The following is a 27,328-nucleotide window of genomic DNA, read 5'->3' as shown; positions in this document are numbered from 1 at the left end:
CGGGAAGTACCCTACAGGTTTTTGAGACCTACATACAGATGAAGGTCTTTATTTATATCAATGACTCGCTTTCCTACCCGTGGAAAGTACCCACATGGCAAATTTCAAGTTTGTTGCATGTCGGGAAGTATGGTAAACATTTTTGAACAGACACATTATCACAACTTGGCCTTTTATATATATGGAGATGAGAATACGCATCTTGAGTGGATGTTGTGCAATAAGCGAGCGGTAGGTGGCGCCTTTAGCACACAGATGACTGTTACGTTGCAGGCTCCTCCCCTGGCTCTGACACGCTTGCTGCACTCTCCACAGCGAAGCCACTACGCGTCGAACAGTTCACCCTCGCACACAATTCAATGAATTGTCTTGCTTTCGGTTTGCATTTCCTTTAAAAAATGTCTCGTATAATTGTTATTGCCTCGTTTAAATAGTGTTTGCTTAATTTGTCTAACTGCAACCGCATTTAATTTTTTGCTATTTAAAAATAGAAATTCTTGGATTATGAGCAGAATAATTTATTTTCATTAATTGATTGAATCAGTGCATCAGACTACTCGAGGGTTCTTGACAAGCTAAACTTTCATAGATCCAACTTGTAGCTCAGGTGGATCTTTATCTGTTATTCCTTTTGAATTCTGTTTTCCAATAATGTGAATTGTTCTGTACAAGGTCTAGTAATACTTTTTATTCAAAGGCACAATATAAATTTGAGCTATTATTACTGTGTGTGAATCTACGTTATTGGCATCTCTTTAAATGTACTGTATGTCTGTGCTCGTTCATGTTTAGGGGCAGTTGTCCCGGGCCTCTCAAAGGTCAAATCACACTTAACATGAGTACCGTGTGCAGTGTGTGTAAATATACGCACAGGGGAGACAATAGCAGCTAGGAATGGATGGTGGAAGCTACACCACACCCTCTTGCACCATACCGGCCTTTATAGGTGCTTGCTCACAGCATTTTGCTCCATCAGTCTACATAGGGTACGCGGGGAATCTCTGTATTTTGCATATGTGTGTGCGTGTGTCTGTGTGTCTTGATCTGTTAGTTGTATGTGCCTGTGTGTGTGTGTGTGCATTCCTCAAAATATGGGCTGTTGTGTAGGTGTACCTGTCTATAGTTGTCGGCTTGTTTCCATGTGCACACATGCATGTCCATCTATACAGGTCAGGATCTTTGTGTAAAACAACGTGTGTGTGTGTGTGTTCATGCTCATGTGCCTATGTGTGGTGACAGCAGTGGGGTCCGGCGCGTGGGACAGGATGTGCTCAGAGGGCCACGGCTCCCGACTGACTCCCAGCACTGGCATGTCGGCCAAGGAGCTCTGCGAGACCGACGACCTGGCCACCTCGCTTGTGCTCGACCAGTACCTGGGCTTCCAGACGCACAAGATGAACACGCGGTGCGTGTGTGAATGTGTACACGTGTGTGTGTGTGTGTGTTCAACCCATGGCACCTGGTTCTTTTGCGTGACCTCCTTCCAACGGGCCTTCGACACTTCACGTCGTCTCAAAGAGCACCTATAACGTATGCACAAATGCCATGGTGACGTCACCCCATCATCTTCTTGGTTCTTTCGGTAAAGTCACGTAGAAGGGAAGTAATGAAATAATAAAAATAAAACATAATAAAATAATGTTCATTCTTCACCTGAGGGGGACGGCTGCTTGCGTTGTGGCCGAAACGTCGTGAGAATTATTATGTTTTATTTTTATTATTTTATTACTTCCCTTCTACGTGACTGTACCGAAAGAACCAAGAAGATGAATCCCTGCAGTCACGAAAGCTTTAAATCGAAAAGTCACCCCATCACTTAGTGGTGAACGGCGATTGTTGTTATGTGTGTGAATTATGGGGAGCTTTTGCGCCTTGATTAGCTAACTGCTGCCAACATCGGCGAAAACTCTCTGAACCGGTTCTGGTCCTCCTCTAGGTCGATTCAGGCTTAAAAGTATATCCATGCGCATTGTGTATTAAACATCAGCATTGGTGGAGACAAAGGCATCCGGGCATGGTTCTGGCCTTGCCACCCCCTCAGGTGCCATGCTGACATTCATAGGTGCTCAATAACAGCATCTGTCCCTACAGCTTGTGTAGGCTGCACAGGTTATCTTTGTCTTTATTGTATGAAAGTGTCTGTGTGTGTGTGCTAAGTGATACCCCAGAACTAAGTCAACGTAAGACTGTCTCTCTTGATTCTCGGGCATTAACACGGAACTCGAAGAATCCTAAACTTACCTTAGTTTCTATAATGTATGTATGTATGTTGAACTTCTTTAGCATTATACGTAGCCAACCGTGCTTATTGGGAGGTGCGGGGGAAGGGCACAAACTAAACATGCAAAAAAATAGCTCACAAAAATAATAATGTCTGCTGTGCACAAGGTCCCACATGCCATCACCTACTTGTTGAAAAATGCAAATTATCGACGTTGACGTAGTGGTAGAGTCGTGCACGTACTGCACGACAAATTTGTTTCAACTCGCGACCCTGCACATCATCAGTGACCAGAAAGTATATGAACCTGTACCGGTCAAATTTAAGTTGACTTTACCTATAACGGAAGCATGGTGAAGTGAGAACCGTGGGGAGATGGGCAGTAGTTGGGCATGGGAACTGGCCACATTGCCCTGCCAACCTCGTGTCTTACTTTGCCCTATTCAGCACAGGCAAACATCACCTTCCCCCCCAGTCTGTGTCACCGATACGGAGGATCTTTGTCTTTGTATGTATGTGGGGAGTGGTAGTGTAGCGGTTCGCGCGTTGCACTACGAACCCAGCAACCAGAGTTCGATTCTCGCTCGTGGCCAACATTGCTAACGAATATCTGAACTGGTCCTGGGACTCCCCTAAGTCGACTCAGCCTCAAATGAGTACCTGGTGCGATGTGTAAACCTCATCACTGGGGACACAAAGGCATCCAGGCCTGGTGCTGGCCACCCACCCCCTTCTGTGCCGTGTCCCTCCTTCACAGGTGCTCGCTAATAGCACTCGCTCTCCCGCAGTCTGTTGAGGCTTTTGTGTGATTCGGTGCATTAGTACATTTTTCAAAAAGCCTATGAGTGGTGAGTGCATATATGCATATGAGAGCGTGACTGTTCGTGAAAGTATCTGTCTGTGTATGCACAGCACAAATCCATGCACTCCAGGTCAAGCTAATACGACAGAGCCATCGTTCACTTCTGCGATTGTGAATTTCACACGTTCCCCGCAGCAGTGGTGCTCACTGAGACAGGATTCTATTTATATGAGAAATGTCATCAGTGCCTGGCAGGCAAATTCTGCAGCCAATTAATGTTTGTGCTCTCCTCACAGTGTCAATGTCATATGCAGTTTGTGCCCATGCTCTGAATCGTCTTATCAACGGGCACTTGGCTCTATTATTAGGAAGTACCTTTATTACACACATCCTTTCACAGTGTACAGACGGATATCAATGTTATCCGTGTATAGCTATAAAAGTTGAACTCACGATATTAAAACGATCAATAAGCCATGTATATTGTATAATTATTCATTCAAATATTATTTATGGGAAAATAATACATAAAGCGCATTAAACTTAATTCGGGTGTTCTTTAGGATTGTTTTTATTTGTGACTATTTTAGGCAAAAAAAAAGTCTGGTATCTGTATTAATAGCAATGGGGAAATTGACCAATGCTAAGATGCAAAAATCTGGCCCGGAGCTTTTTTTTGCTGAGTTTTTAACAGTTAAACCTTCATACGTTCATATGCCTTCATGCTGCAGGTATATCATCACTGATAACCTTCTGCTCTTCAAACAAATTGAAGGTCTCATACTGCTATTGGCAAGGAGGTGACCTGACATTGCTGTGAATCAGTGAATGCTGCTTTTGCAATTAAAATTGCATCAAAAAAGCACAGAACATAAAGGACTCTTCTCACCCTGGACACTCACTGTTTGAGCTGTTGCCATCAGGCAGACGATTCAGATCAGTCAAAACAAGGACAAACAGATTCAAACAGAGCTTTTATCCTACAGCGATCACCACACTCAATAATGCTAATTAATTATTAAGTAATAGTGTTTACAATTGATTGTGAAATAGAGATGTGCAATGACAAAATGTAACCTTATGTGGGTATGTGGGTATACTTGGGCTGTTTTTATATATAGTATAAATTGATTATCTTTCATTTTATTTTATTTTTATTTTCTTGTTTTATTTAATTTAAATTTATAAATGATGCCCTGACTGGTGAGCATTTTAAATTTCGTTGTACTGGTGACAATGACAATAAACGATCTATCTATAACATCTCTTAGCGAATATTACTATCTGGAGCTCCGGATGAATTTGCTTAAACTACAAATCTCCTGATCCACAAACCGATTCTTCTGATTTTTCACAGTTTTTTTTGTAGCTCAGAGAATTCACTCAGAAGTGGTCACACAACCAATACATTCACCTTATTGTCTAAGTTTATTCAAAACTGGGATTAGTCGTAATAAAAAGTTTGCTATTATTTTCATTTGTTTGTGCATAAAAACGCCACCCCGTCCCTCCCACATAACTGCAGTGTTGCACTGTTTGTCTATATGTGTAACCCATGGAGACATAGCATGTGCTATCGTCATTGAGTCTACGTGACAGAAATGTCGCATTGGCAGCCCACAGTTTTTCGGGGACATAGCACTGTGGTGTCTCTCCAGCCGAAGTGCTGGCTGGCATTATCTTGTCATGTTTTGTAAATTACCCTTCCGTCACAGGCATTTTTAACCCGAGCACAGGCTGGGTGGCAATTATCTATTTAAACCACAATTCCACGAAACAAACATGCAACCTGAAATACAAAAATACCCTTTCTTGTAGGTTGTTTGTCCTGGGCTGTCTGGCACAAGATTGAGGTTTTGTTTATGCAAAAAAATATATAGATTTAGCATGACAATTTGTCTCTTAAAATGTGTTCTTTCACTGATGATACATGGACTCTGAATTATACATATAAGATCTATCAACTATTTATGCAAATTGCACACAGCTATGCATGCATGCTAACGTTACATTTAAACAACTGTACAAATCAGAAACAATACAAAGGAGATGTAAAAAATTAGTCAAAATTGTTTGTCAAATTGACTTGCGACTTGAAATTGTGACAATTCATGACGGGTTATACAGGCCGACTTTAAAGTCACAGTTCAGCATGCCATTATAGCACTCGAGTGAAGTCCCTGCCACTTTAATACATTATTAGAGTGCTGCAGTGGTTTGCCTCGCCGTAACTTTTACAATATTTTTTGTTCCCTCATTAACAGAGCTTCAAACTCGTGTCACGCTCTCCGGGACACACAACCTAGGTATGTATCTCCGAGGAAAGAGCCGTCTTGATTTTATTGGCTTGTACCCCTTTCAATGCGGGTGCTCACATTAGCTTTTATGTGCTTTATAGGTGTATTTAAATCACCTTTCATGGACCTACCCCTTAAGTGTGTGTGTGTTTTATATGTAGCCCCTATACATTACATATTATACCTCAAGTAGCTTGCCAACCTGTTTGCCATCTTTGGTTTGCCGAGGCAAATCCAGTTTCTTGTGCCAAGTTTAATTGATTATTCTGAAGGCTGACCATGGGGTACATTTCTGCTGTTTCGTTGTTGGTGTGCGCTTGAGTATATATGTTCCAATGTTTGATGCTTGTATGCACGTATATCATAATGCCCGTCAACGACAAGTGAAATCTGAACCTTTATTTAGCCTCTTTATTATTTTTGAACTTAAATGAGTACCTGGTGCTGTGTGTGAACATCAGCACCGGGGAGGCAATGGCACGCTCTTTGGACATGAGTCCTCCCCACGCTAACCTCCCCCACCCCCCATATGCCATGCCTGCCTTCGTAGATGCCTTATAAAAGCCATAACTCACAAGGACGCTTGTCACTGGCATTAATATTGACTGGCAATAGTCGCTGCACTATTTTCGACATACCTCCATCACGCTTTATTGTTTTCCTACAAGTTTCCATCGTTGCATGCAGTTAATGTGTTAAAGATTGCATTTGATGATTGCCCAAAGAGTGCCCAGTGTATCATGGCTGTACGGGTAAACTTGGTGGTGATCTTTAGCCTCATGTATGTACATGCGTGTTGGGGAGTGGTAGTGTAGTCGATAGCGCAATGCACTCTGAACCCGGCGACCCGAGTTCGATTCCCGTGCATGGCTAACCTCAATGGTGAATCTAAACTGTTCCTGGGGCTCCCTCCCCTAGGTCGACTCAGCCTGCAATGAGTACCTGTTACGGTGCATGAACGTCCCCACGAGGGAGACAAAGCCGGTCCGGCATGGTGCTAACCCATAGCCCTTCGGTGCTCGTTTACAGCAGTTGTCCCCAACAGCCTGTGCATACTACGTGGGATTAGGGCTATCTTTGTCACTTGGTTATATAAATACACACGTCTTCCTGGCTGCCAATCTTAGTATGCCATACCGATGTCCTAATTAAGCTGACCATTGTGTGTGTGTGGTGCGAGGCAGGTTCCGGCCGGTGAAGGGCCGCCGCGAGGAGCTGCGCAAGGTGGCGGAGCAGCTGCGTGTGGACGGTGACGTGGAGAAAGCGTACCGCGCGCTCAGCGCCCGGGAGTGGCCGCGCAACCACCTGCTGCACAAGAGCATCTTCAAGGAGCACGTACGGCATGCAGGGCCACGCATGCACGCAGCCTGCTCGCCGGAGCAGGGGACCCGATCCTCCTCGGGCCGATCCTAGCCCGGATCGACCACGATCTTTATAGCGAGTCCTAGAGCTGGGAGTGGGGGGGGCGGCGGTCCGTGCCTTGCCAGCGGTCCCCATGAAGAGCGTTGTAGTCCAGCCTAGGACCACTCGCTGTGGGCGTCACTAGGCCTAAACATTTTAATGTATGATGTGCCCTCTTAATGTTCCCCAATCTAGCCATCTAAATCCCTAACCCCAAAGGTATAGAATGGGTCCAGCAGATTAGCATGGTTGGCGACGTACGGTGCGGAAGAAGTTCAACATACTTACATGCATTAAAGACCTCGCCTGCTCCTTGAAGGTCTCTCGTGACGAAGCCATGTGAGCCGAGCCGTGTGTGTTACGAGGCTTGCAGTCACACACACACAGCCTCGGGTCACCGGCAACTATGGGAAGGTCGCAAGTTAAAATCCTTGTTTGGGATTCACTCGGGCCACCACCCCTCTGGGCTCTATAAAGTCGGTACCGCTTTGTGGAAAAGTCAACAGTGATTGCCCTATGAATAGGTGAAAATGACGATTTTTCTTCCAATGGCTCAGGATTTTAAATGGGAGATGAGGTTCACTTCAATGCTCAATTGAGTGAGAAATAACTTTGGCACATGTACAAATACGGAGGCTTTTCTTCAGAGCAGAGGGAGGGCTGAAAGACTGACTGGCCAAATCTGGCCTCAAACCTTAAAAATGCATTCATTCTGCCTATTCCCTACTGAGAAGGTTGGACTGCCCGTAACGTTTACATCTACGAGTCCCGTGAGCAAACGGGAGCGTTCCTCATCTTGACAGCGCCACTTAATCTCTCTCCTCTTTGCCAACTGCAGGTTCTCCGCTACCTCCGCATATTCACGGCGGAAAGCGGCTTTGAGATCCAGCAGTGCACGCGATACTCATCGGAGAAAAACGGCGCCAAGGTGGTGGCCACGCGAGAATGGTTCGTTCAACCGTTGGGGGGTTTTTGTGTGCACGCTTCGCACATCGCACACACAACGCCTCGCAATCATCACTGTTTGCACCGGATAACAAATCAACAGGGAAGGGTGTCTGTCCATCCTCAAAATAGAGCAGCATTTAGTGCTAATTATACAAGAGCAAGCCATTGTGTAGCTGTGTCATTGCTAGATTTATTTTTTCTTCCTTCTGATATTTGGAAACCACTGGAGCTACGCACTTGTGAATTTAGATTGAGAACTTATTTCTTTCGAACTGCTTTTTGTGTTTAGTTTGTTGTTTTTCCCCCACACCTCCGATTACCATGGTTGGCTACATATGGTGCGAAGAAAGTTCTACATACATAAGTATTTATTATTTTTGTGCTGTTAATGCATTCGAATGCAATAATTAAATAAACGCAGCGCTGCATACCTATGGGGTTTGTGAAGCAAGCATCACTTTGTGAAAATCCAACACGAGATGTCCAGTATTGTGTGACTGGCCCCTGCCGTATGAATGTGTAATTCCCTCCGCCTGTTTAAGGTCAGAAATGTCGATGAGAGCACTACCTCGTTCTCTCGGGTGGGGTGGTAACACGTGTTTTTCAATAGCGCATTTGTGGTGTTACTCCATTGATAGTAAAACCTGCCAGTGCTTGGTAAAAGCATTCTGTGCTACGAAGACTGCCAAATGAGTGGCTCTTACAAAGGTATATTGAGTGTCTGTGGTGTCGAATTGTATATTGAAGCCTTTTTTTTTTAAACACGCACATACACAGCAACTTTTATTTGGTGAGATTAACATGTGCTCGATAGCTTGCGCAGTGAAAAAATATCCCGTGCTGCACGTTGTGTGAGCGTTGGTCTCTGAACGTTTGGTTCTGACTTGATGCCAACAGCGATATTTCTTGTTAAGCAACGGAAAGCATTACCGTTCTACTTCACGAGCCAGCATTTAAATAAATTGCTCGTTTAATTCATTATTAAGTGGAGCACCGTTTTCGTGCCATGGAACCAAGAATTATGTTTTGGATGTAGTTTATAAGTGCATATGCCCTTTTATCAATTATCAGCTATTTGGGTCCTGGGGGTGCCCTCCACCAGCAGTGGATTTACCAAAGGTCCATACGTATACATGTTTTTGGGAAACGCATATCAGTGGCATATGTAGTATCTTAACCTGTGTTTTGCTTTCATTAGCTTGCCTTTTATTCTCCCCAGTATGAGCATCGGCACGGAGATTAAAGCAACTGGCCGGGCTTGGTGCTAGGTCGCAGCCTTGTTGGCCTTAGGGCTCGCCAACAGCGCTTGTCCCTTTGGACGAATTTAGTCTTAACCTCATGCTGGGGTCTTCGCTCGCAGGAAGAAAAACGAAAAAATGGAGCTGCTGGTCGGCTGCATCGCAGAGATGACGCCCGAGGAGGAGGCGCTGCTTCTACGGCACGGCGAGAACGACTTCAGCGTCATGTACTCGACGCGCAAGAACTGCGCACAGCTCTGGCTGGGCCCAGCCGCCTTCATCAATCACGGTGTGTGTGGCGCTTTGTCTCTCGACGGAGCGGACTGGGGTGTCCATTTCTTCCACCCCGGCGGTCACGTCACTTGTTGGTTTCGACTATAAGTCATCGTCCCTTCCAGCGACATGTCTTTCCTAAGCCCAATTGCTTGTCTTAACAGGCAATTTGATCTTGATTTAAAGCTTTCGTGACTGCCGGGATTCATATTTTTATTGTTTTATATTAATATTATTTTATTATTTCCCTTCTACATGACTTTACCGAAATAACCAAGAATATATATAGTCAATTTGATGTTCAGGTCAATGTTATTTTTGTTTACATGTGCTGCCTTTATTACTCTGATCCATGTGTTCCACTTTTCGTCTCCTAAATATGATTCCAAGCATGCACCATCTGCATGCTCTTTTTTGTGAACTTTTCAACTTTTGTTCCAATTCTTTTGCCCCAATTCTTTTGCCATTGTTTTTGATCCAGATGACCTCGATGACAATATTTCATATATGTTTACTTGATAAAACAAAATAATATTAAAGTCAACAAGATTATTATTTTTGTCCATAATAAGTAAAACAGTTCATACTCATAACTGGTATATAAAATAGGTTTTTTTCCTTGATGTGTTTTCAAATGTATTGGTTTACTCTGCATTGATGGATAAATAATACATCTACATATAACAATCTTCCATCAGGGACATCAGCTCTAATAATAATGCTAATGTGAAAACAACACATAAATCACATTACAGTAACACCAACTGCCTATTGCAGAGAAACACATCTGTTTTGTAAAGTGACCAGTTGCTGAAGTCGCGTGACTTAAAATAGGACATTTATATTTTTTTAAATTTTCCCGCCACTTAATGGGAGTCCAGTGAATGCAACCTCGCAGAGCTTGTGCAATTCTGAAGTAGCTTTGGATGGTTTGCTGGGGGAAATATACAGTGGAAGAAAACCCTAATAGTAATGTTTAAATCAGGCCAAGGTGTAGCTGTGCTTAGAGCACTCAACTCTCAATCAGAAACGTGTCAAAATCCTCGTTCCGTCAGGGATTGACCCGGCCCATCATTCCTCCAGGGTCGATAAAATACGTTGAACTTTCTGGGAATTTAAACAGTGGCTTGCCCTGTTTTGAGATTAGGCCCCCACGATCGGAATGCGGAATTTTCATCACCAGCTTATTTCCACCACTGTAGATGAGACCTGGCTCATTGCTTGCTTGAGCAGGGATACACTTTAGCTTAAGTCCTAAAAGCCTCGTGTTCCATCGGCTGGGATTGTGGCACCCTCTCACGTGGAACTAAAATCTGAAGCTTAAAAATTGGGACGTGTCCCCATAGCTCTATGCACACCCTGTTCCTATTTCAAAGAAGATGAGCAGCCATGAAGCTGTGTGACGACAAGCAGATTAGTGTGCATAAAATTTATTATTTTAATAAGATTGTCCTTGTCTGCCCGAGCTTTCTGTTTTCACTTTAATGTGTCGGAGTGACATAGCCTCGTTGTGGCGACGCTAGCAGCAATGGCAATGAAAAAATGCATTGTCTCGGAGAAGAAGGTCATCTGCATGATTTACAGAAGCTGGCTCGCACAGCCGAAAATCGATGCATTGTTCTAGGCCACAGAGTCGTTACAATTTTCCATACGGCGTGCATTCACGTTTATTTTCAGCAACGCTCTGTTCCTATCCATGTTGGACATCGATTGTTAAAATAACTTTTGAAAATATCAACGCTGCCTTGAGTTGACTTTTGAGTGGCCAGCGAAATTAAGCCTTGTGCCGGAATCCCTCGACATGCGTGGTTGTAATGCATGTATCCTACTGTCCGAACTACACACGCGTTTGATAGTAAAGCCAGCCACGCGTATGTGACCTTACTCACAGGGTCTGCTGGATGAATGTGTAAATGCTGCGATGTTAATTGGTATTGAATTTTCTATTTGCTTGGTCAGGATTAATATGACACGGGGTTGGCTGCACATTGCTCATCAGTTTTATCCAACAGCACAAACAAGCCCCATGCAGGCCAGCTTGGGACACTGCTTCCCCTACCTTTACAGGTCTAGATCAGTTGGGCTCTTGAGTTGTAAGCACTGCCATTGAATCCTTGGAATGTACATGTGATTCATATAGGCTTAGAAGTTTGTGGCAGCCCAACACTATTAAAGCGCACCAGTTGTGAAGTTATTTCTTGTTCGTAACATTGATTAAATATAATTATTTAAGTGCATGCATGGTGTATTATTTACTGCCTGCGCTTTGCGTTGTTGAGTGTAACCCCAGATCAATTGTTCTTAACCATCAGCTTTCACTTCTCATCGGTAATTTTATTTTGGCTCGTGCTTAAAAGGTGCTGTGGTAGCGATTAAGACTTTCTTTTTAGACACAACGAGTTGCAGTTAGCTGCCTGGTTGGTGTCACCTATACTGACATGCTTTGTTGTTGCACCACTCCCATATCAGATGCAAACCTTTCTCTCAACCCTCTGACATTTATCTGTGACCGACGGTAATGATGTGTGATGGAAGCTAACCAATCTTTCCTGTTTCTCTCCATGTTTATGCTGCCACGCTGTGCGCTGCAGATTGCAGGCCAAGTTGCAAAGTGAGTAAACGGAGCACATTTTTAAATTTCCATTCTCGGCTTTAACAACTTGACGATATCAACGTTTGCGGCGATTTAAGCGATTGGGTAATTTGCATCGTTTGAAGCGCCATATTTAAATTCTCAGCAGCTCTCACGCTATATTTTTCACCTGATGACGATTGCTTGTGTTACGATCGAAACGTTATTTTTATTATTTGTGCTATCTACGTGGCCTCATCGAAAGACCCAAAGAATATGAGATGATTGTTATATAAGGAAGTGTCTGTCGTCGTTGCTGTGCTGCGCGCGTGCTCAGTTTGTGTCGACGGGACGCGACGCGGCGTGCGTGCAAGTGCTGCGTGATGTGGATCCCGGAGAGGAGATCACGTGCTACTACGGTGACGGCTTCTTCGGGGAGAACAACGAGCTGTGCGAGTGTCACACGTGCGAGAGGTAAGGTGTGGTGCGGTGACGCGCAGTACCACGCATGTGTGCATTGCTTCATCAGCAACGCTCAATTATCCACAGTTATGTCAGGCTGGTTGGCCCTTGGAATAGGACGGAAAATGTTCTTCATCTCCATATATATATTTGTGTGTCTGTTAAAAATGTTTAGTGTACTTCCCGACATGCAACAAACTGAAAATTTGCTATGTGGGTACTTTCCAGACTGTACACCATGCAAAAATTATAAAAAATACTTTTTTTGGGGGGGGGGAGCTGAAAAATGCATATCTTTTTTGCACAGCAAGTGAGCTGTGACATCAAATCTGTCACGTGACCCGCGCATGTGGAAGCGTAACGCATTGTAGTGTAGTGGTTAGCACGCTGCGCTACGAACCCGGCGACCCGAGTTCGATTCCCGCTCACGGCCACTACCGGTGATAATTATTTGAACCGGTCCTGGGCCTCCCCTAGGTTGGCTCAGCCTCAAACGATTAACTGCTGTGGTGTGTGAACATCGCCACTGGGGAGACAAAGGCGGCCTGGCGTGGTGAATCCAAGTCCCGGGTGAAGCCAGGTAGTAAAGCGAGTATGTAATAAGTTAAAGGTTCATTGGTCAGGTGGCAAAAAAGTTATTCATATATTTTAGATCTTATGGCTGAAGTGGATGCAGAGCAAAAACTACAATTTCATATTCAACTGGTCAAAATGGACGATATTGGAGAGACGAGTTCCCATTGTAGTAATATGGAATGACCACCACTGGCTCAGAAGAGCCAATCGAGATGAACGCTGCCATTACTAAAGTGAGCAGGAAAACACAACTTAGGTCAGGTTAACATGTTGTGTAATATTTGTTATCACTACAAAATCAACAAGGGGCAAATCACTAAAGCAATGTGTTGTGGCCTTCTCATCAACATGTGCAGGGGTTGGGCAACTAAAATTACAAGAGACATTTTTTTCGAATTCGGTAAAACAATTCGTAATTTCTAAAGCCGCAATGAATATGAATACAAGACGGTCCTTAATAATTAACCTGAAGAAGCGGTCTTTAAAGAGCCGCATATGGCTCCGGAGCCGCAGGTTGTTTCCCCTGAACATGTGAATCTACCAGTTTTTTTTAAATTCTAAAATGCATAGCTTTGTCATAAATCAGTGATGACACACAAAAAACAAGTGGACACTGAAACAATGAAAATCACGACGTTTCGGAGGCAACACAAGTCTCCGTCATCAGGTGGGACTTTACCGAAAGAACTAAGAGTATGAATCCTTGCAGTCACGAAAGCTTCAAATCTAGAATGGACACTGAAACATGCGTAATAGAGCTTTGTATCCACCTGCCAATTCAAACAGCCACTTGGCTAAGCAACACACACCTCCACCTTGCTGAGAGCTGAGCCCAACAGAAGGGGGGGGGGGGGACACGTTCCACGCGAAACTGACAGCGGCGCTCCGTGTTTGTTCGCTCTGCTTGTGCGTTTGCAGGCGAAGCCAGGGCGCCTTCAAGCCCAAGGACGGCTCATCGGAGGCGCCGTCGAGCGGCCTCAACAGCGCGTACCGCCTGCGCGAGACCGACAAGCGGCTGCACCGCCTCAAGAAGAGCTGCGTGGGTGGCAGGGATTCTGCCGGGAGATATTCCAGGATGCCCGGCGGCACCGACACCCAGCGCAGCGCGCGCCGCCTTCTCTGTACGCCGTTCGCTCCCGTCATTAACGAGCGGCCACCAGTTTCGGCTCGTGAACATCAGTCGTGCGCGCGCGCGATCGCCAATCATTTTCCGTTCTCGTTATCGTACCGCGTATTCTTCTGAAGCTTTCGGTACATGTACGGTGCCTGTGTCCATCCACTGCCGGATGTGGCCCTCCCCACGCTGTGTACGGCTCGTGTGGGTTATTTCACTGTGCATGATGCTGGACAGTGTGGGCATGTTCATCGTAATAAAAATAATATCATTTGCAAAATTACAATTTTTTCAAATTTATTTGACATGTACGTAACACTTTTATTAAAGGCGCAGTAAATGCACTTGAGAATGTAGACCGTTTATATTGACGTTCTTCCTAATTTGAAAATATGTTTTCCACCTGTCCCCAGTGTCTGCTTGTCTCAGTTACTAGCAACCACTTAATTTGGTCTCTTCCAATACAAAAGTTTGGCATTTGCCTAAAATCATTTATAGTATTCATATTCTTAGGTTTTTTCGGGTAAAGTCACGTAGGTAAAACATTAAAATTAATAAAAGTAAAATAAAATAAAAATCACAACGTTTCGGAGGCAACACAAGCTTCCGTGGCTGTGACAATTCCACCTGAAGACGGAAGCTTGTGTTGCCTCAGAAACGTCGTGATTTTTATTTTATTTTTATTAATTTTAATGTTTTACCTACGTGACTTTAACGAAAAAACCTAAGAATATGAATCCTTGCAGTCACGAAAGCTTCAAATCTAGAATTTATAGTATTGTCATGTTTACTTGGTGTCATTTTAACCATTACACATGTTAATATTTTTTTTATTCTAATAACTTCTGCCAACACAGTTAAATAATAAAAATCTGCAAACCTCTCTAAGTTTTATAACAGTGCATGCCAGAGCCTGAATTAATTTTTTCTAAAACTGCTACATTCCAAAATCAGCAAGTTCCTCATGATTGGTGGTAAAAACTATTCTCAGCTGCTATACAAAACCCATGGTCCCCTCATCATAGTGAGCAATATCCTGAGAGTCAAAGCAGCAACAACAACCACATATACCGCTGATTAAAACTATAGTAATGAAGGCGGTGGAAGCTAAGGGAGTTCTACTGTATGGATACAGTACTTACCATTACAGATTCTTCATCACTGCAAATTCCTTACCCAGCGATAAGACGCTCTCAATATGGCCCATGCTCCCACAGGCGACTAGACGCAAGTTGAGAACCCCTGCTAAGAAAACATTTGCTAACAGGATTATGGCAGTGGCAGCACAAGTATATGATCACCATACAAGTTTCTAAACTTGCCTGTGTCTCATTGCATATAGTGCACAAGTATGTAGGAGATGCACACCTCAGGAGCTAGGGGGAAGATTAGGAATTATTAGGTTAACAAGACCTCTGATTTGTGACCATCAATAGCAAGTTTTATCTGAGTTGTTCCTGGGACTCTCTGCGACCTCCCGATGGTCTGGCAAAACAATCCCCAATACCAATGCAGTATTGGGACACCTTCATCCGGCAGGGAATTGACCCAAAGGGGCTGTGCATTATTCTTACAGCTTAACCCGGTGACGCAACATCCTTAAGAGAGAAGCTTAACCACTGGTCTTGGCCCCATCTTCTCTCCCTCTCAATCCTGCAGCCAATGCCAAGAACGCGTGCACGCCCAAGAAGACGACACGTAAGGCGCGGGCATCGGCGAACAGGCCGCCACGCACGGCCTACAGCAGCCACCACGGCGGCCGACTGGCGTTCCTCCCCTCCGGAGAGCACTTGACCTTCGACGCTGTGGAGCTGCTGGCCACCGCCATTCGCCTGCGCCAGCCGAGCCGGCTCGTGCCTCGTGACGGGCGACCGGCGCCGCCGTACCGCTCGCCCGCCGGCCTGCGCGCCCCCGCGGCACCGTGCGACGAGTTCTTCCCGTGCGTGCTGCTCGCCACGGCGTCACCTGCCGGCCCCGCCGTGCCCCCGCGTTCGCTCAAGCGCTGGCTCTCGGGCGGCGGAGACGGCGGGGGCAGAAGCGACGGCAGGGAGCGGCCGAGGAACGGCCTGAGCGGGCTGGCGACGGTCGGCACCGCTCGGCTGAAGGCGCTGCTGCAGCAGGCGCTCCTGCGACAGCCCAAGGTGGTGCTGATTAAAGACCCGGCCGTTGAGCGGCTGTGCCGCGGCGGGCGGCGGGCGCGCGACCCCGCCGCGAGGCCGGCTCGTGTCGGGGAGCCCGGCGGCCGTGGCAACGGCGCCGACGACGGCCGTCCCGTGCCTTCGCCGGCGTGCGGGGCTCTGGCCGGGTGCAGCGAGGTGCTGGCCGACGCCGCCGACGCGCTCAGCCTGTGCAAGGCGCCGTTGCAGGCGACCGAGGCGAGCGACGCGGCCGGGGGCTGCTTGCCCCCGTCGCCGGCGTGCGGCACCAGCACGGGCTTCGGCGCCGGCGGGCGAGCGGGTGCGCTGCCCGCCGAGCCTGCGGTCTCGAATGCGCGCGAGTGCAAGGCGAGGGCGGGCGAGGCGTACGGCACCTCCGTGACTCCGCCACCCAAGCGCTTCCCGCTGCTGCGCATACCCCCCGCGGGGCCCGGCTCGAGCTCCCGGAACGTCGCCTGGGAGCCGCCCGGCAGCACCGCCGCCGCCGTAGCTGCGGCCCCCTTTTCCAGCAATCTGGTGGCTGACATCGAGAACTGGATCCTGGAGGGCGACCCGGACTTCGACTCGGATCTCCTCAAAATTGTGGCCGGCGCGGGGGCGGCCACCCCACGCTCGAGTGTCGGCCGGAGCACGCCAAGACCGGACGGCGATTGTGACGTCGGCGGCGGTGGCGACGGCGGCGACGTCGATGGCGGCGACGCCAGGCGGAGGAAGCGCTCGTCGGGGAGACCGGTGCGGGGAGATGGAAAGCTTTTGCGGCTCTCGCCCCTGAAACGAAACGCGTGCGGCGGCGGCGGCAAGAGGGGCAGCCTCGGCACCGCCAAACCTCCCATGCCCTCGCCACCGGCGGCAGCAGAATTGCAGACGGGTGGCATCGCCCCAGAGAGGCGAGGGAACTCCAAGAGGCGGCACAGCGCGGACGAGTACCAGGCGGTGCTGGTGAAGAGCGATGGCGTCGTCTCCACCGCTACCACCACCACTGCCACCGCCGCTACCACCCAGCACCTGGAGGGCAATGACTCTAGCACGGTCGTCCGGGCACAGTTGCCCAAAGTGCGCATTGTGCGGCTCAGCGGAGGCTTGCACAGCGCTGCCAGCTACGGAAAACGAGGCCGTGGCTGCAAAAAGGTGTTGGTGTACAAGTCGATCGGACCGACGGGCCCCACGCAGCTACGGCTGCGGTTGCAGAAGCGCAAGATCCGCAAGCACAGCTCCACGCGCAAAGACGTGCCGGAAGCGGAAGCCACCATCGCCGCTCCCGTGAGCGCCGCCGGACAGGCGGCAGCGGCGGTGGGGGCACAGGCTCACAGGCGGGGTGGATCCTCGCAGAAGAGGGGAACCGCTGGGGTGGACGTGCCTGCGTTCCTGCCGTTCTCACAGCCCAAGCGGCTGCGCCTCATCCTGGGCAAGGAGTCGATTGACATTGACATTATGGCACGCTGCCAGGCGGGGATTTAGTACAGCAGCGGTGGGAGAGAGAGAGACATGAGGACTTGTTCAATAATAGATGCTGCTTTCTGTTTGCAGACATTGTCAAGCGTCTGTGAGTATGGCTGAGCTACGTGTCGTCACCGTGTTTTGGGATGAAGCTGACCACATTCATCATGGTCACTGCAAAATCTTACTGCAGTAAACACATATATCATATAGAAACGCCCAACCACCCATCATATTCAAGGACACTTACTATTATCTTCTCAGAGTAATTTCCACTTTTTCTTTTAAACAACCCCTGTTCCACACATTTTCAGCAAGTCATTGTCACACAATACATTTGGCTGAGTTGGGCTCCATTCACACAGGGCTGGCAAAACTTGCACTATGACCGGCTCGGTTTATTCAAGCCCTGCAGGAGACACTTTGCTTTTGTTTGTGAAAAATAGAGGGTCGGTGGCCCAATGAGATCAGTGTGGGCGTGGCACAGATGGAGGATGGTGTGTATTTTCAAAACGTGTTGTGTTTTATTGTTTGTTATTGCTCCTTGAATCTAAGTGCAAGGTCACCTCCATATCACAAGCATTTGAAGTCAGGATTGTCCTATTTCAAGGCACATTGATCAGTCGGCTTTTTAAAAGACATGCAGTGTTCTCAGAATGCCGTGTCTTAATGGCTAGTGCCCTTCACAACCCTGCTCAGAAATGTCACTTTTTAATTTCTCCAAAAGGTCACGTGCTTGAAGCCAATCTTGAGTCAACAATCGCCTTTTTTCCCCCCTCATCTTTGTCTGCAAACATGTGGCAGTAATAGCAATTCTCCATTGACATGGTGGTGCTTAGGACAACCAATGTTGACTGCCCCCAAAGTGGTGCTCCTTTTATTGACTGGGGAGGGATAATGGGTGACCGAGTTGATCAAACTAGAATTTAAACTCCGTAACCCGATTGCTGGTCAGTCATTTTAACAACAGCACAAAGGCGCACACCTAATGTTAAACTACATCAGTTTTGGTGCTCCGTGGTTATGACAAAACTAAGACAAACAAGTTCATATTTTTTAAGCAGCAGCTAATCATCTTATGGATGTAGATGCAAAAGTGGTCAATAATTTACGGTGCCATTTTATTTATTTATGGCATAAAAGTGACCTCTCTAGTGTCCCCGTGGGCCCCGACAGTGACAGATTTGACTTGCATTGAGTTCAGACCACACACGGAGTGCCATCACCTCTGACTAGGCACTCTTCTCGTAAAGCAGAGCAACTTTGCTTCAGTTGATTGCCAATTATGATTTAATCTTTTACAGCATTTTCAAACGCCCCTTGCACGTGAACCAAAATAATTAAATTGAAGTTTAAACACAGAAATTTTACCTGCTTTGATTTTACTTGAAAGAGCGTTGGCCATGGTGGCCATATACCGTATTTGGTTACTGGTGTAATGATGTTACGATTGTTAATTTAAATGTTTTTTATAGTTTTTGTCGGTGTGCAGGGTTGATCTTGTGAGTGTCCACCAAGGCTGTTGTAAACCTTTCCAGTGGCAATGCGGTGTGAGTGGTTACTGTGCATGCATCAACCTGCGTTCAAATGAGAGGTGCTTTGACTTTTGACGAGTTACAACTTGCAGCAATCCGCTATCCGTGCAGAAGGATTAGCCAATTGTTCATGTAAGAAGTGTCCTGGAAAATATTGATCGCACAAAATATAATTTTCCAGAAAGTTGAGTTTCATCCAGATTCGGTGGATTGAGCGAATGAACAGAGGGAATGATGTGAGGAGATGCAATAAAAACTGGCAAAAAGTGAGTTTAACAAGGTGTTAAGATGTTCAAACACCAAATATAAACCTTTTGCAAGGAATCAGGTTCGCGCTAACCACACGTACTTGTGGTTAACATGCAAACCAACATGTTCTGATAATGTATGCATTGTCTTTGAAACTACACCAGACAGCCTTCTATATAGGGCCTAGACTCACCAGTGTCAGAACAGAGAAAACTTCATATATTATCACAGTTTGCATGTTCACCACAAGTACGTGTGGTGAATGCTGACTTGATTCCTTGCGAAAGGTTTCTACTTGGTTCCAATGAGGTTAGTGTGGGGTATATTAAAATGAGTGTCGACTTTTTCCAGGACGATCCTCATGTGAGTATATTTTGTTCCTTTTGCTTACGGATTGCTTTGTTTTGTTTGTTATACTAAAGTGTGCCCAGCCAAATGAAAAGGTAAAATTATGTATGGCGTAATCCTTTACGTAGCAGCAATGGGGTCTGTACATTGACTCTACAAATCGAGCCTCTTACCAACACCGTTATTGTCGTCGTGGTTTTGACTGTGCGATACTCTAGCTGTCATTGTGGTTTATTTGCAACGTTCAATATCTTGATACTGGCAAAAGGGTACCGGACTGCAGGTGTTCTAACGCGTGACGTCATTCGAAAAGAATAGGCCCATTTGTGTGACGTGGGTTAAGGTCCAAATTTTACATTTTAAAAATTACCTGCAAATAATTCAATTAGGATTCCACTGAGAAGCATTGCCCTCTACTGTGAAACTTAGCACCTTCACAGGAGCCTTGAACTATAAGAATCGTGCAATTACCAAATGTTCTCACTCCTCAATTTTTGTTATGCCCCCTGCCATCTAAAGAATTATTTTCTGTCATCGTTTTGTAAGCTGTACCAAGCGCCCTTGGGTGAAGGCACTCTATCAATTAGATTATAACATAGTGCAGTGCAGCAGGGCAGGTGCAGCACTTTGACCAATCACGTGAAAAAGTCTACAGTCAATCGGAGGTGAAACCAAATGTTATACATCACCATCAAAACCTTCTCTGTTAATACATGAGCACTGATAATACATGTACGACAGCATTGTTTACCATAGCGACATGCCAATACATAGTTGCTCCAGTCGATAATTTGGAACGTAAAGGAATGCAAAGGACAATTTGGCGTCGTCAAGTTTGTTAAATGACGTATTTGGCTGTGCTTGTTCCAACCTGCCAAGGGCCTGCTTAACGTGGTGGCACAATCGTTACACGACGGCTTTCTCAGATTTCAGTGATGCGCTTAATCCGCTGCATAATTGCACCTGGGAAACTTCTGTTTTGTTCGAGAGGCCCTATGTGTTTTTTTACACACTCCGGAGCCATACGATGAGGTGACTGGCAGGAGTTTGTGAATGATTCATATGGCTGTACCAATACTGCTCAAGTTGCAAATCTATTGCGGGAACTTTGCATACCGCCACCACCGATATTGGTGTGAACCATCGTAACGAATGCCTTACTCATTAGCAGTGTCTGAACTCTGCTGTGGTAAAGGTGATGCATTTAGGTAGTCAAGTAGTTTTGAGGCAGGGTGGATGAATCGCACGCAGATGCAGCCCTCGGTTGCATTAGATGCGCATCAGCGGGTGCCCTTAGCAGACAGGAGAAGACAATGCAGGAAGTAGATTTGCTGACCCATCTCCATTTTTATTATCTCCTCGTACACATTGGGTTTGTTTATGCACTCCAGTTTCCTCCCACGCACAAAAATACTCGAAATAAGCCAAACATCCAAAGCAGCATCCTCCTGAGAGCGAGTCATAATAATATTTTTTAAAAATTATCAGAGATAACCCTGGATTTTTTTTCAGTGACCCAAGTATTGCCTGTGTCATCACCACAGCGATTAGGAAAATAACATCACGGAGTGAACGGTGGCATACGAATAGAGATCGCCTGTGTAAAGCAGCCACTCTGGAATGCCAAGGCATTCAGTGCATCATGCAAGTTGACTTAAGCGCTAAAGTGTCCAACAAATGTTGCCGCTGCTTGGCAAGTTTAAATATAAAATGTAGATCTACTTATGGGCTGTATTTTGCATCTCCTTGGATACGAGAGCCTGCTTTGGATTCGGGGTTTAATAGGGATGGTGGTGCATGGCTGCTACATGCTACAGGTGCGGCCACACATTTGGTTGTACGAACAAACATGATCGCTTAAGGCTGAATGCTCCCGCCATTCAGTTCTTCAGTGTCGCAGCTCGCTTAGTCATCAACACACAGTACCTCTCCTCCTGCCTTTCTCATCATGGCTGCATGTCTAGGGTGGCGCTGTGGTTGGACCTCTCGACTTGTATTTGAAATTACAGATTCATTTTAGTTTGGGGTGGGGGGGAAGACTCGGCCCATTCTATTCTATAAGATGAGTACCACTTCGAGGGTATGTAACAGTGGTCATCCTCTGGCCCCTGCCAGGGTTATGTGGCATTTCTACCCAGGCTCAATGTCATCAAATTAGAGATGAGTTCCATGCCATTACTCTGTTGAGCAAGAAGGCACTTCACTTTTGACGTGTGTGTGAGAGCAAAACATACATTCTATTGTTGTTTTGCCTTGTGTTCATAGCTCATCCTGTGATTGATTATGCACCTCCGAATAGCATGGTTGGCTACGTACGGTGCGAAAGAAGGTCAAGGTCAACGTGAAAATATGGAATTGCCACTTTCTGAACGCTTATGTAAAACATGACTCAGAGCAAGCAGAGACGTCACGCCAAAGTGTCCCTACTCCAGTGTCCTTCACTGCAAAGCCCGAGCAGGCCACTGGTGGCCTTTAGTGCGGCCCCTGACGTGCAGCCCCCGACTACACAACGAGTGACAATACCCCCCCCTCCCCCCCATCATCGTGCTTTCAAATCCCAATTGTTTCCAACGTGTGGCGGCCCTCACACTGATGATGTCTTATCAGCTAAAGTGTCCCCCATTCTGAAAATGAGTGAAGAACACTGCCTTATTCAAACTAACGTGGGGTGGTGCTCGTAGGCCGAGCGCTGTCGATTCTACGCCGTTGGTAGTCATCTGCGGCGGAGGGATGATGGTTTGATTCGGCTCTTGGCCATGGTCTTGACTTGCAGCCTTGCCATCGGAAGCTGACCCTCTGCAATACCCAGCCATGGTATCGGACAAAGTCAACACTTACTGGGGGTTTTTGGTTGTTTACAAGTGGCATTCGATTCAGAGAGTAATAAATGGCCACTTGGCAAAATGTCTATAAATTGCAAGTCTATCGTGGCAGAGGACATTGACAAATTCCAAAATTTATGACACCATATACAATGAACGTAATTTTGTTCATAGTACAAATGCAATTACAGAGTGAAACGCCAACGTGTAAAAACACACTTAAATTCCACTTGATCCAAAAATAAAACGCATTAATAGTTCACACTTTTTTTATGAGCTGTCGTAAAAGGCATGCTTTGGTATGTGCTTCAGTGTTCGTTGTGCTTTGATGACTGCTGAAGCCAAAGGGCGTTGAGGTGGACACACTTTCAATTGCATTCCTACAAATTGATTCTGACGTCCATAAATATGCAAAACTGTTGCATCTCCGGCTTTGCTTTACCGTAGCATGTTTCTGCTGATGAACGCACAATAAGCACCCAGAAGTATATTAAGTTTGTGTTGCTGGATAATCCAGGCATTACTGCGTTGGTCTGTATATGAGTGTGCACCGCTGTACATATAAAACATTTCTATATTTTGTATAATTAGCAGTTTTAATATTGTGACGTAACAAAAATACAATTCAAAAACACGTCTGTAGATAAGGCCACGACTGAAACGTCAATGTAATACTTTATCAGAGACAATCATTACAACCTATGTTACTTGGTTTTATCAATACTTGTTTTAACAGTGAGCATGAGTACCCACTTGCTGATGCCACAGCTTGTATATTGAGGTGTACATAATTGGTTCTAGAACCTTGCATGCACGTCCCAAGAATATAATCTTCAAACTACCTACTTGTCATAGATTCACTTTAATTCCTTTAATAATAAAAAAAATGTACAGAGAAAAACTAAAAGCATGGCCAAGGCTTTTTAGAGGTCGTGGCTCGTATTTTTAAATTTGCGTTGTCTGTCTGCAGGGCACGTTTTTCCATGAGGCTATGCCAACGACTCCACTGTTCTGTTGAAATTGGCGCATGAGCTGTTTGAAATCGAGTGGGGGGTGGTGTTAAGTGTTTGCGCTTCTGACTTGAAACCGATATTCGCATGTGAGCAAAAAACCCAGTTTGATGTTTTATTTGTATTATTGAGGCCAGACTTCCAGCTAACATTGAAGTGTTTCAACATCAGGGGCAGCAAACATTAAAAATGCCTCTTTGCAATACAACTCTCCGGTTGATTCCGAAAAATTGAAAATTTAATCACAACAGACTTTAATTGTAGTTTAAACTTCGACATTTCCGAGCACATGGTCAATAAATATATTTTGGGAATCCCCAAGCACTTGTGAGCAGATGTGGCTGGTGAGACCGAGTGTTATCTCTGCCCCATGCCCACCACAAGGTTTGGGGGGTGGAGTGTTTATTGGGTTTCATAACATCTTCAACCCTTTAGCTTCCTACGATTCTATTGTCATGATTCAAGGTCACCATTGGTTCAAGGGATTTTTTTTCTCTCACACAGTCTTGTCGTTATCGTTTCGCATTGACTGTCTTTGTCAGTGTTGCTTCACACTGTCACATTTGTAGTTGTGGCTTCGATATGCACTGCCTGGTTTGTCTCGGACAGTGCCGTCACGTTTGCAATGTTTTTTTCCCCGGTGCTGATTTGTTCCTACCGTTGACCTAAAGAAAAAAATAAATTAACTTACTTGAACCGTTAAACAATAGATCCGTCAATGCATTTTGCACACGAGTCATCGTGTACGAGTTTTTACCTTTAATTTCAAATATTTTCTACACAAATCTTTAAAAAAACATTTCCCTTTTTAAATAGCAGCGTGTTGCTGTTGTAAATAAACAGCAGTGTGCCTTCATTTTCAGCGAGATACAAACACTTTCTGCATCGATGTCACCCCTTAAGTTCACAAGAGCTGCAGTTAATCACACGTGTGAGAATTGCACTGTGTTTGTGTATGTTGCATGTCATGAGTTTACACCCTCCAACCACCAGCACTCACTACAATCACCGGTTTCATTATATTTTTGTAATTTAATCCCAATCGTGAACCAGAAAACTTATTGAATCGTTCCACCCCGAATTAACAGCGAATCCAATTATGCTGAATTGTAACAAACTTGGAAATCTTATGACAAATATGTTAACTACTATTGTTAATTAAATTAATGTAAAAAATGGAATTTGGTGCAAAGGGTGTTTACCTGCTCACGAAGGAATCAATAATGGATAATTTATTTGCTCTTGGCAGAGTTCATTCGATTTGTTGATTAGTTGCAACTGTAAATGAAATGTAAACATTTCTCTCTTTAGCTTCGTGAATTCCATTTGCTTTATCCAGATCGGGAAGCCGATTCCTATTTCTCTTCTCGCAGCAATCCTCCGCACGACCTTAATTGCCACGAGTTTAGGTCTGGTTCTTTCGGTCCCTCGTGGAATCCATCGAGTCTGCTGAACACAACACACACGCCTTAGCCCCCTCGCGCGTCCTTCAGCGGAGCTCTCTGATGATGCGTTTTCGGGTTGTTACCACGTGTTGTTTTTGGGAACGATGTCCGACGTTTCGCGCCGCGTGCTGGTGGGAGCTTCTTTTTCGGTACTGGATTTCAAGAACCGGAGGGCCCCCCAGCACGCGGAGCGAAGCGTCAAAAAGACGTCGTTCCGAACCAACACCCGAAAACGCACCGAACAAAGCTGTTCAGCGCAAACCACAACCACCTCCGCAGTGGCTCTGTAGCATGCTTGTGTGTGTGTGTGTGCCCCGTGCCCTTGCTTGGTTGGGCTTGCCACGTTCCCTCTGCGCCACTGTCATCGCAGAGGTTTGTTTTTCTCACGTTTTTTTCTCACGTTTTTTTTCCTCCCTCTTGTCCAAAAAGCATTTGGCACGCAGGCCCCGGTGGGGGGGTGGGGAAATGAGCATCATTTCAATCGATGGTTGGGGTGTGTTTTTTTTACTTGATGTACAGCGTAACGGTAACAAGAGTTCTCATTTTGTCGGTATTTTTTAAGGAAACTGCTTGTTGTAGGCGGTGTACAAAGAAGGTATTTAGCAGTGTGGAAGTGTAATCTGTTGGTGCGTTTGATAATTAAAGCTGTTATGCGATCTTATGCGCTGTCACCTGCAATTGATTGCACGGACATTCTCAATATAGTTTTGATCCTCGCGTTATGTAACAGCACTTTAGTTTTTGAGGTATTTTCTTTGCTTGGGGAAATGAGGAAACCATCTGCGTGTGCCGTGGAATACATGGTGCAAAGCCGTCGATATCATTCAAGTGCTCTCCAGTCCTCGACGAGTTCATTATTATATCATAACTATATTATTTATTCGTCCGTACCTCCGATTAGCACGGTTGGCTACGTACGGTGCGAAAGAAGTTCAACGCACACACATACATTATCCATTTTCCACAGTTACGCTCACTATGTGATTTGGCACTGTTATGCGCACCTCCAATCTGCTCGTGTTTAAACAGCTATGAGAAGCTGCTTTTTGCATGGAAAATAAACAAACAAAAAACTACTCCCAAGAACACATCTGCACGCAGATCTCAATCGGTTACCAAATAGAATTGCACCTTCGTGTTAATAGCGGTGTGACAATCGTCAAACAATTTTTTCGTAGGTTTGTGGAAAAAAAATATAATTATGGAACATTTTGTAGTTACATTTAACTGACAAACGGGAGTTAAGAACATTCATTCATATGTAACATTGAAAAAAATAACATTTCCAATTCATACTTATTCCCACAAAATTAAAACATTTAGGGCGATACGGTGGCAAGATGTTAACGCCTTCGCCTGATAAACAGGAGGTCGTGGGTTTGATTCTGACCCCTGACACCTGTATATTTGGAGTTTGCGGTGTCTCTCCCCGTGGTCGCGTGGATCTTTCTCCGGTTCCTCCGGGGTTTCCCTCCACATTTAGAAACGCGTGATTCAGAGTATTTGTCTGCTATAACTTTCCACAGGGTAAGCCACTTCGTTGAGCTATCATTTGTGGCCAGGTCGCGTCTAAAAATAGCTATATAGCTCAGTGGGCCTCACCTGGTAAAATTTAAAAAATAGTTGATAAACCCTATTATTATAGTTAATAAACAGTTATTGACTTGCAAATTACGAGTGGTGTTTTTTTCCCTTGACGTTCTACTTAAATACAATTCTCCATGGCCTCTTTTTGGCTGACGTGTCACTTCGTGTCGACTGAACTTCCTCCAAAAGCTCCATCGGAACGTATGACCGTCGGGCCTGAAACGGTGAGCGAAATAACGCAGTCACGTTGTAAAATGATAATTTTCCCAGGAAAGCTTCAACTGAGTCTCAACATCCATAGACAAAGGGGGGTCCTGTTTTTATAACGTGTGGCCAATTCTATTGTTGGGTAGGCAACATTTCGCTGATTTCTACAATTGCCACAAAAACAATGCCCCAAAGCATGATGGGCCAAAGGTTGACATGGCGGGAGAGACCTCTGCGTGCTTACACATTTCTTGGCTGTGGGGAGATGCACTGCTCTTGTATGGACCAAGCTTAGTGTTCCGGCACAGCGCTAGAATGTGATACTCTGTACGAAGTGTCATGTCCAGGCGTGTTGAACTTCTAGTCCTCTGTGTGGTAGTCAGATATGTTATCGCATTGCTGCAGGCCTTTATAACGTCGTGTGTGTCTTAGCAATGTTTTCAATTTTCATCCTGATTCTCAAAGATCATCCCTCGATACTGAGACAGTGATCAGTGTCGATTGTGATCAACGATTGTTTTCGTGTGATGTAGTGGCACATTAGACGGTGGTGTGGCCAACATCACTCCAACCTAACTTGGACTTCACGGTCCACCTTGCTGGTAAACACAACCTCAAAATAACTATG

General features: G+C 45.6%; 1 protein-coding gene across 6 annotated transcripts in view; it reads left to right on the top strand.

Moving 5' to 3' along the window:
• LOC133351523 (uncharacterized) overlaps positions 1-25,567 on the top strand; it is a 32,634-nt gene extending 7,067 nt beyond the window's left edge. For 3 of the 6 annotated variants that reach the window (XM_061566804.1, XM_061566801.1, XM_061566803.1), the window contains exons 2-10: positions 1,243-1,405; positions 5,288-5,329; positions 6,505-6,655; positions 7,560-7,669; positions 9,030-9,196; positions 11,772-11,791; positions 12,090-12,226; positions 13,709-13,911; positions 15,564-25,567. In XM_061566804.1, coding sequence (XP_061422788.1) covers positions 1,266-1,405; positions 5,288-5,329; positions 6,505-6,655; positions 7,560-7,669; positions 9,030-9,196; positions 11,772-11,791; positions 12,090-12,226; positions 13,709-13,911; positions 15,564-17,518 — 2,925 coding nt within the window. In that variant the 5' untranslated portion in view covers positions 1,243-1,265 and the 3' untranslated portion in view covers positions 17,519-25,567. Of the gene's footprint in view, positions 1-1,239; positions 1,406-5,287; positions 5,330-6,504; positions 6,656-7,559; positions 7,670-9,029; positions 9,197-11,771; positions 11,792-12,089; positions 12,227-13,708; positions 13,912-15,563 lie in introns of all 6 variants that reach the window. The other 3 variants (XM_061566802.1, XM_061566800.1, XM_061566805.1) reach the window with 1 other exon arrangement.
• The last annotated feature ends 1,761 nt before the right edge of the window (positions 25,568-27,328 follow it).

The sequence above is a fragment of the Lethenteron reissneri genome, chromosome 37 (genome assembly GCF_015708825.2).
Source record: "Lethenteron reissneri isolate LAM-NWPU_2019-01 chromosome 37, ASM1570882v1, whole genome shotgun sequence".
In the NCBI taxonomy this organism is placed as follows: Eukaryota; Metazoa; Chordata; class Hyperoartia; order Petromyzontiformes; family Petromyzontidae; genus Lethenteron; species Lethenteron reissneri.
Note: the sequence above shows the minus strand (reverse complement) of the source record. Positions and strands in the feature narration are given on the sequence as shown.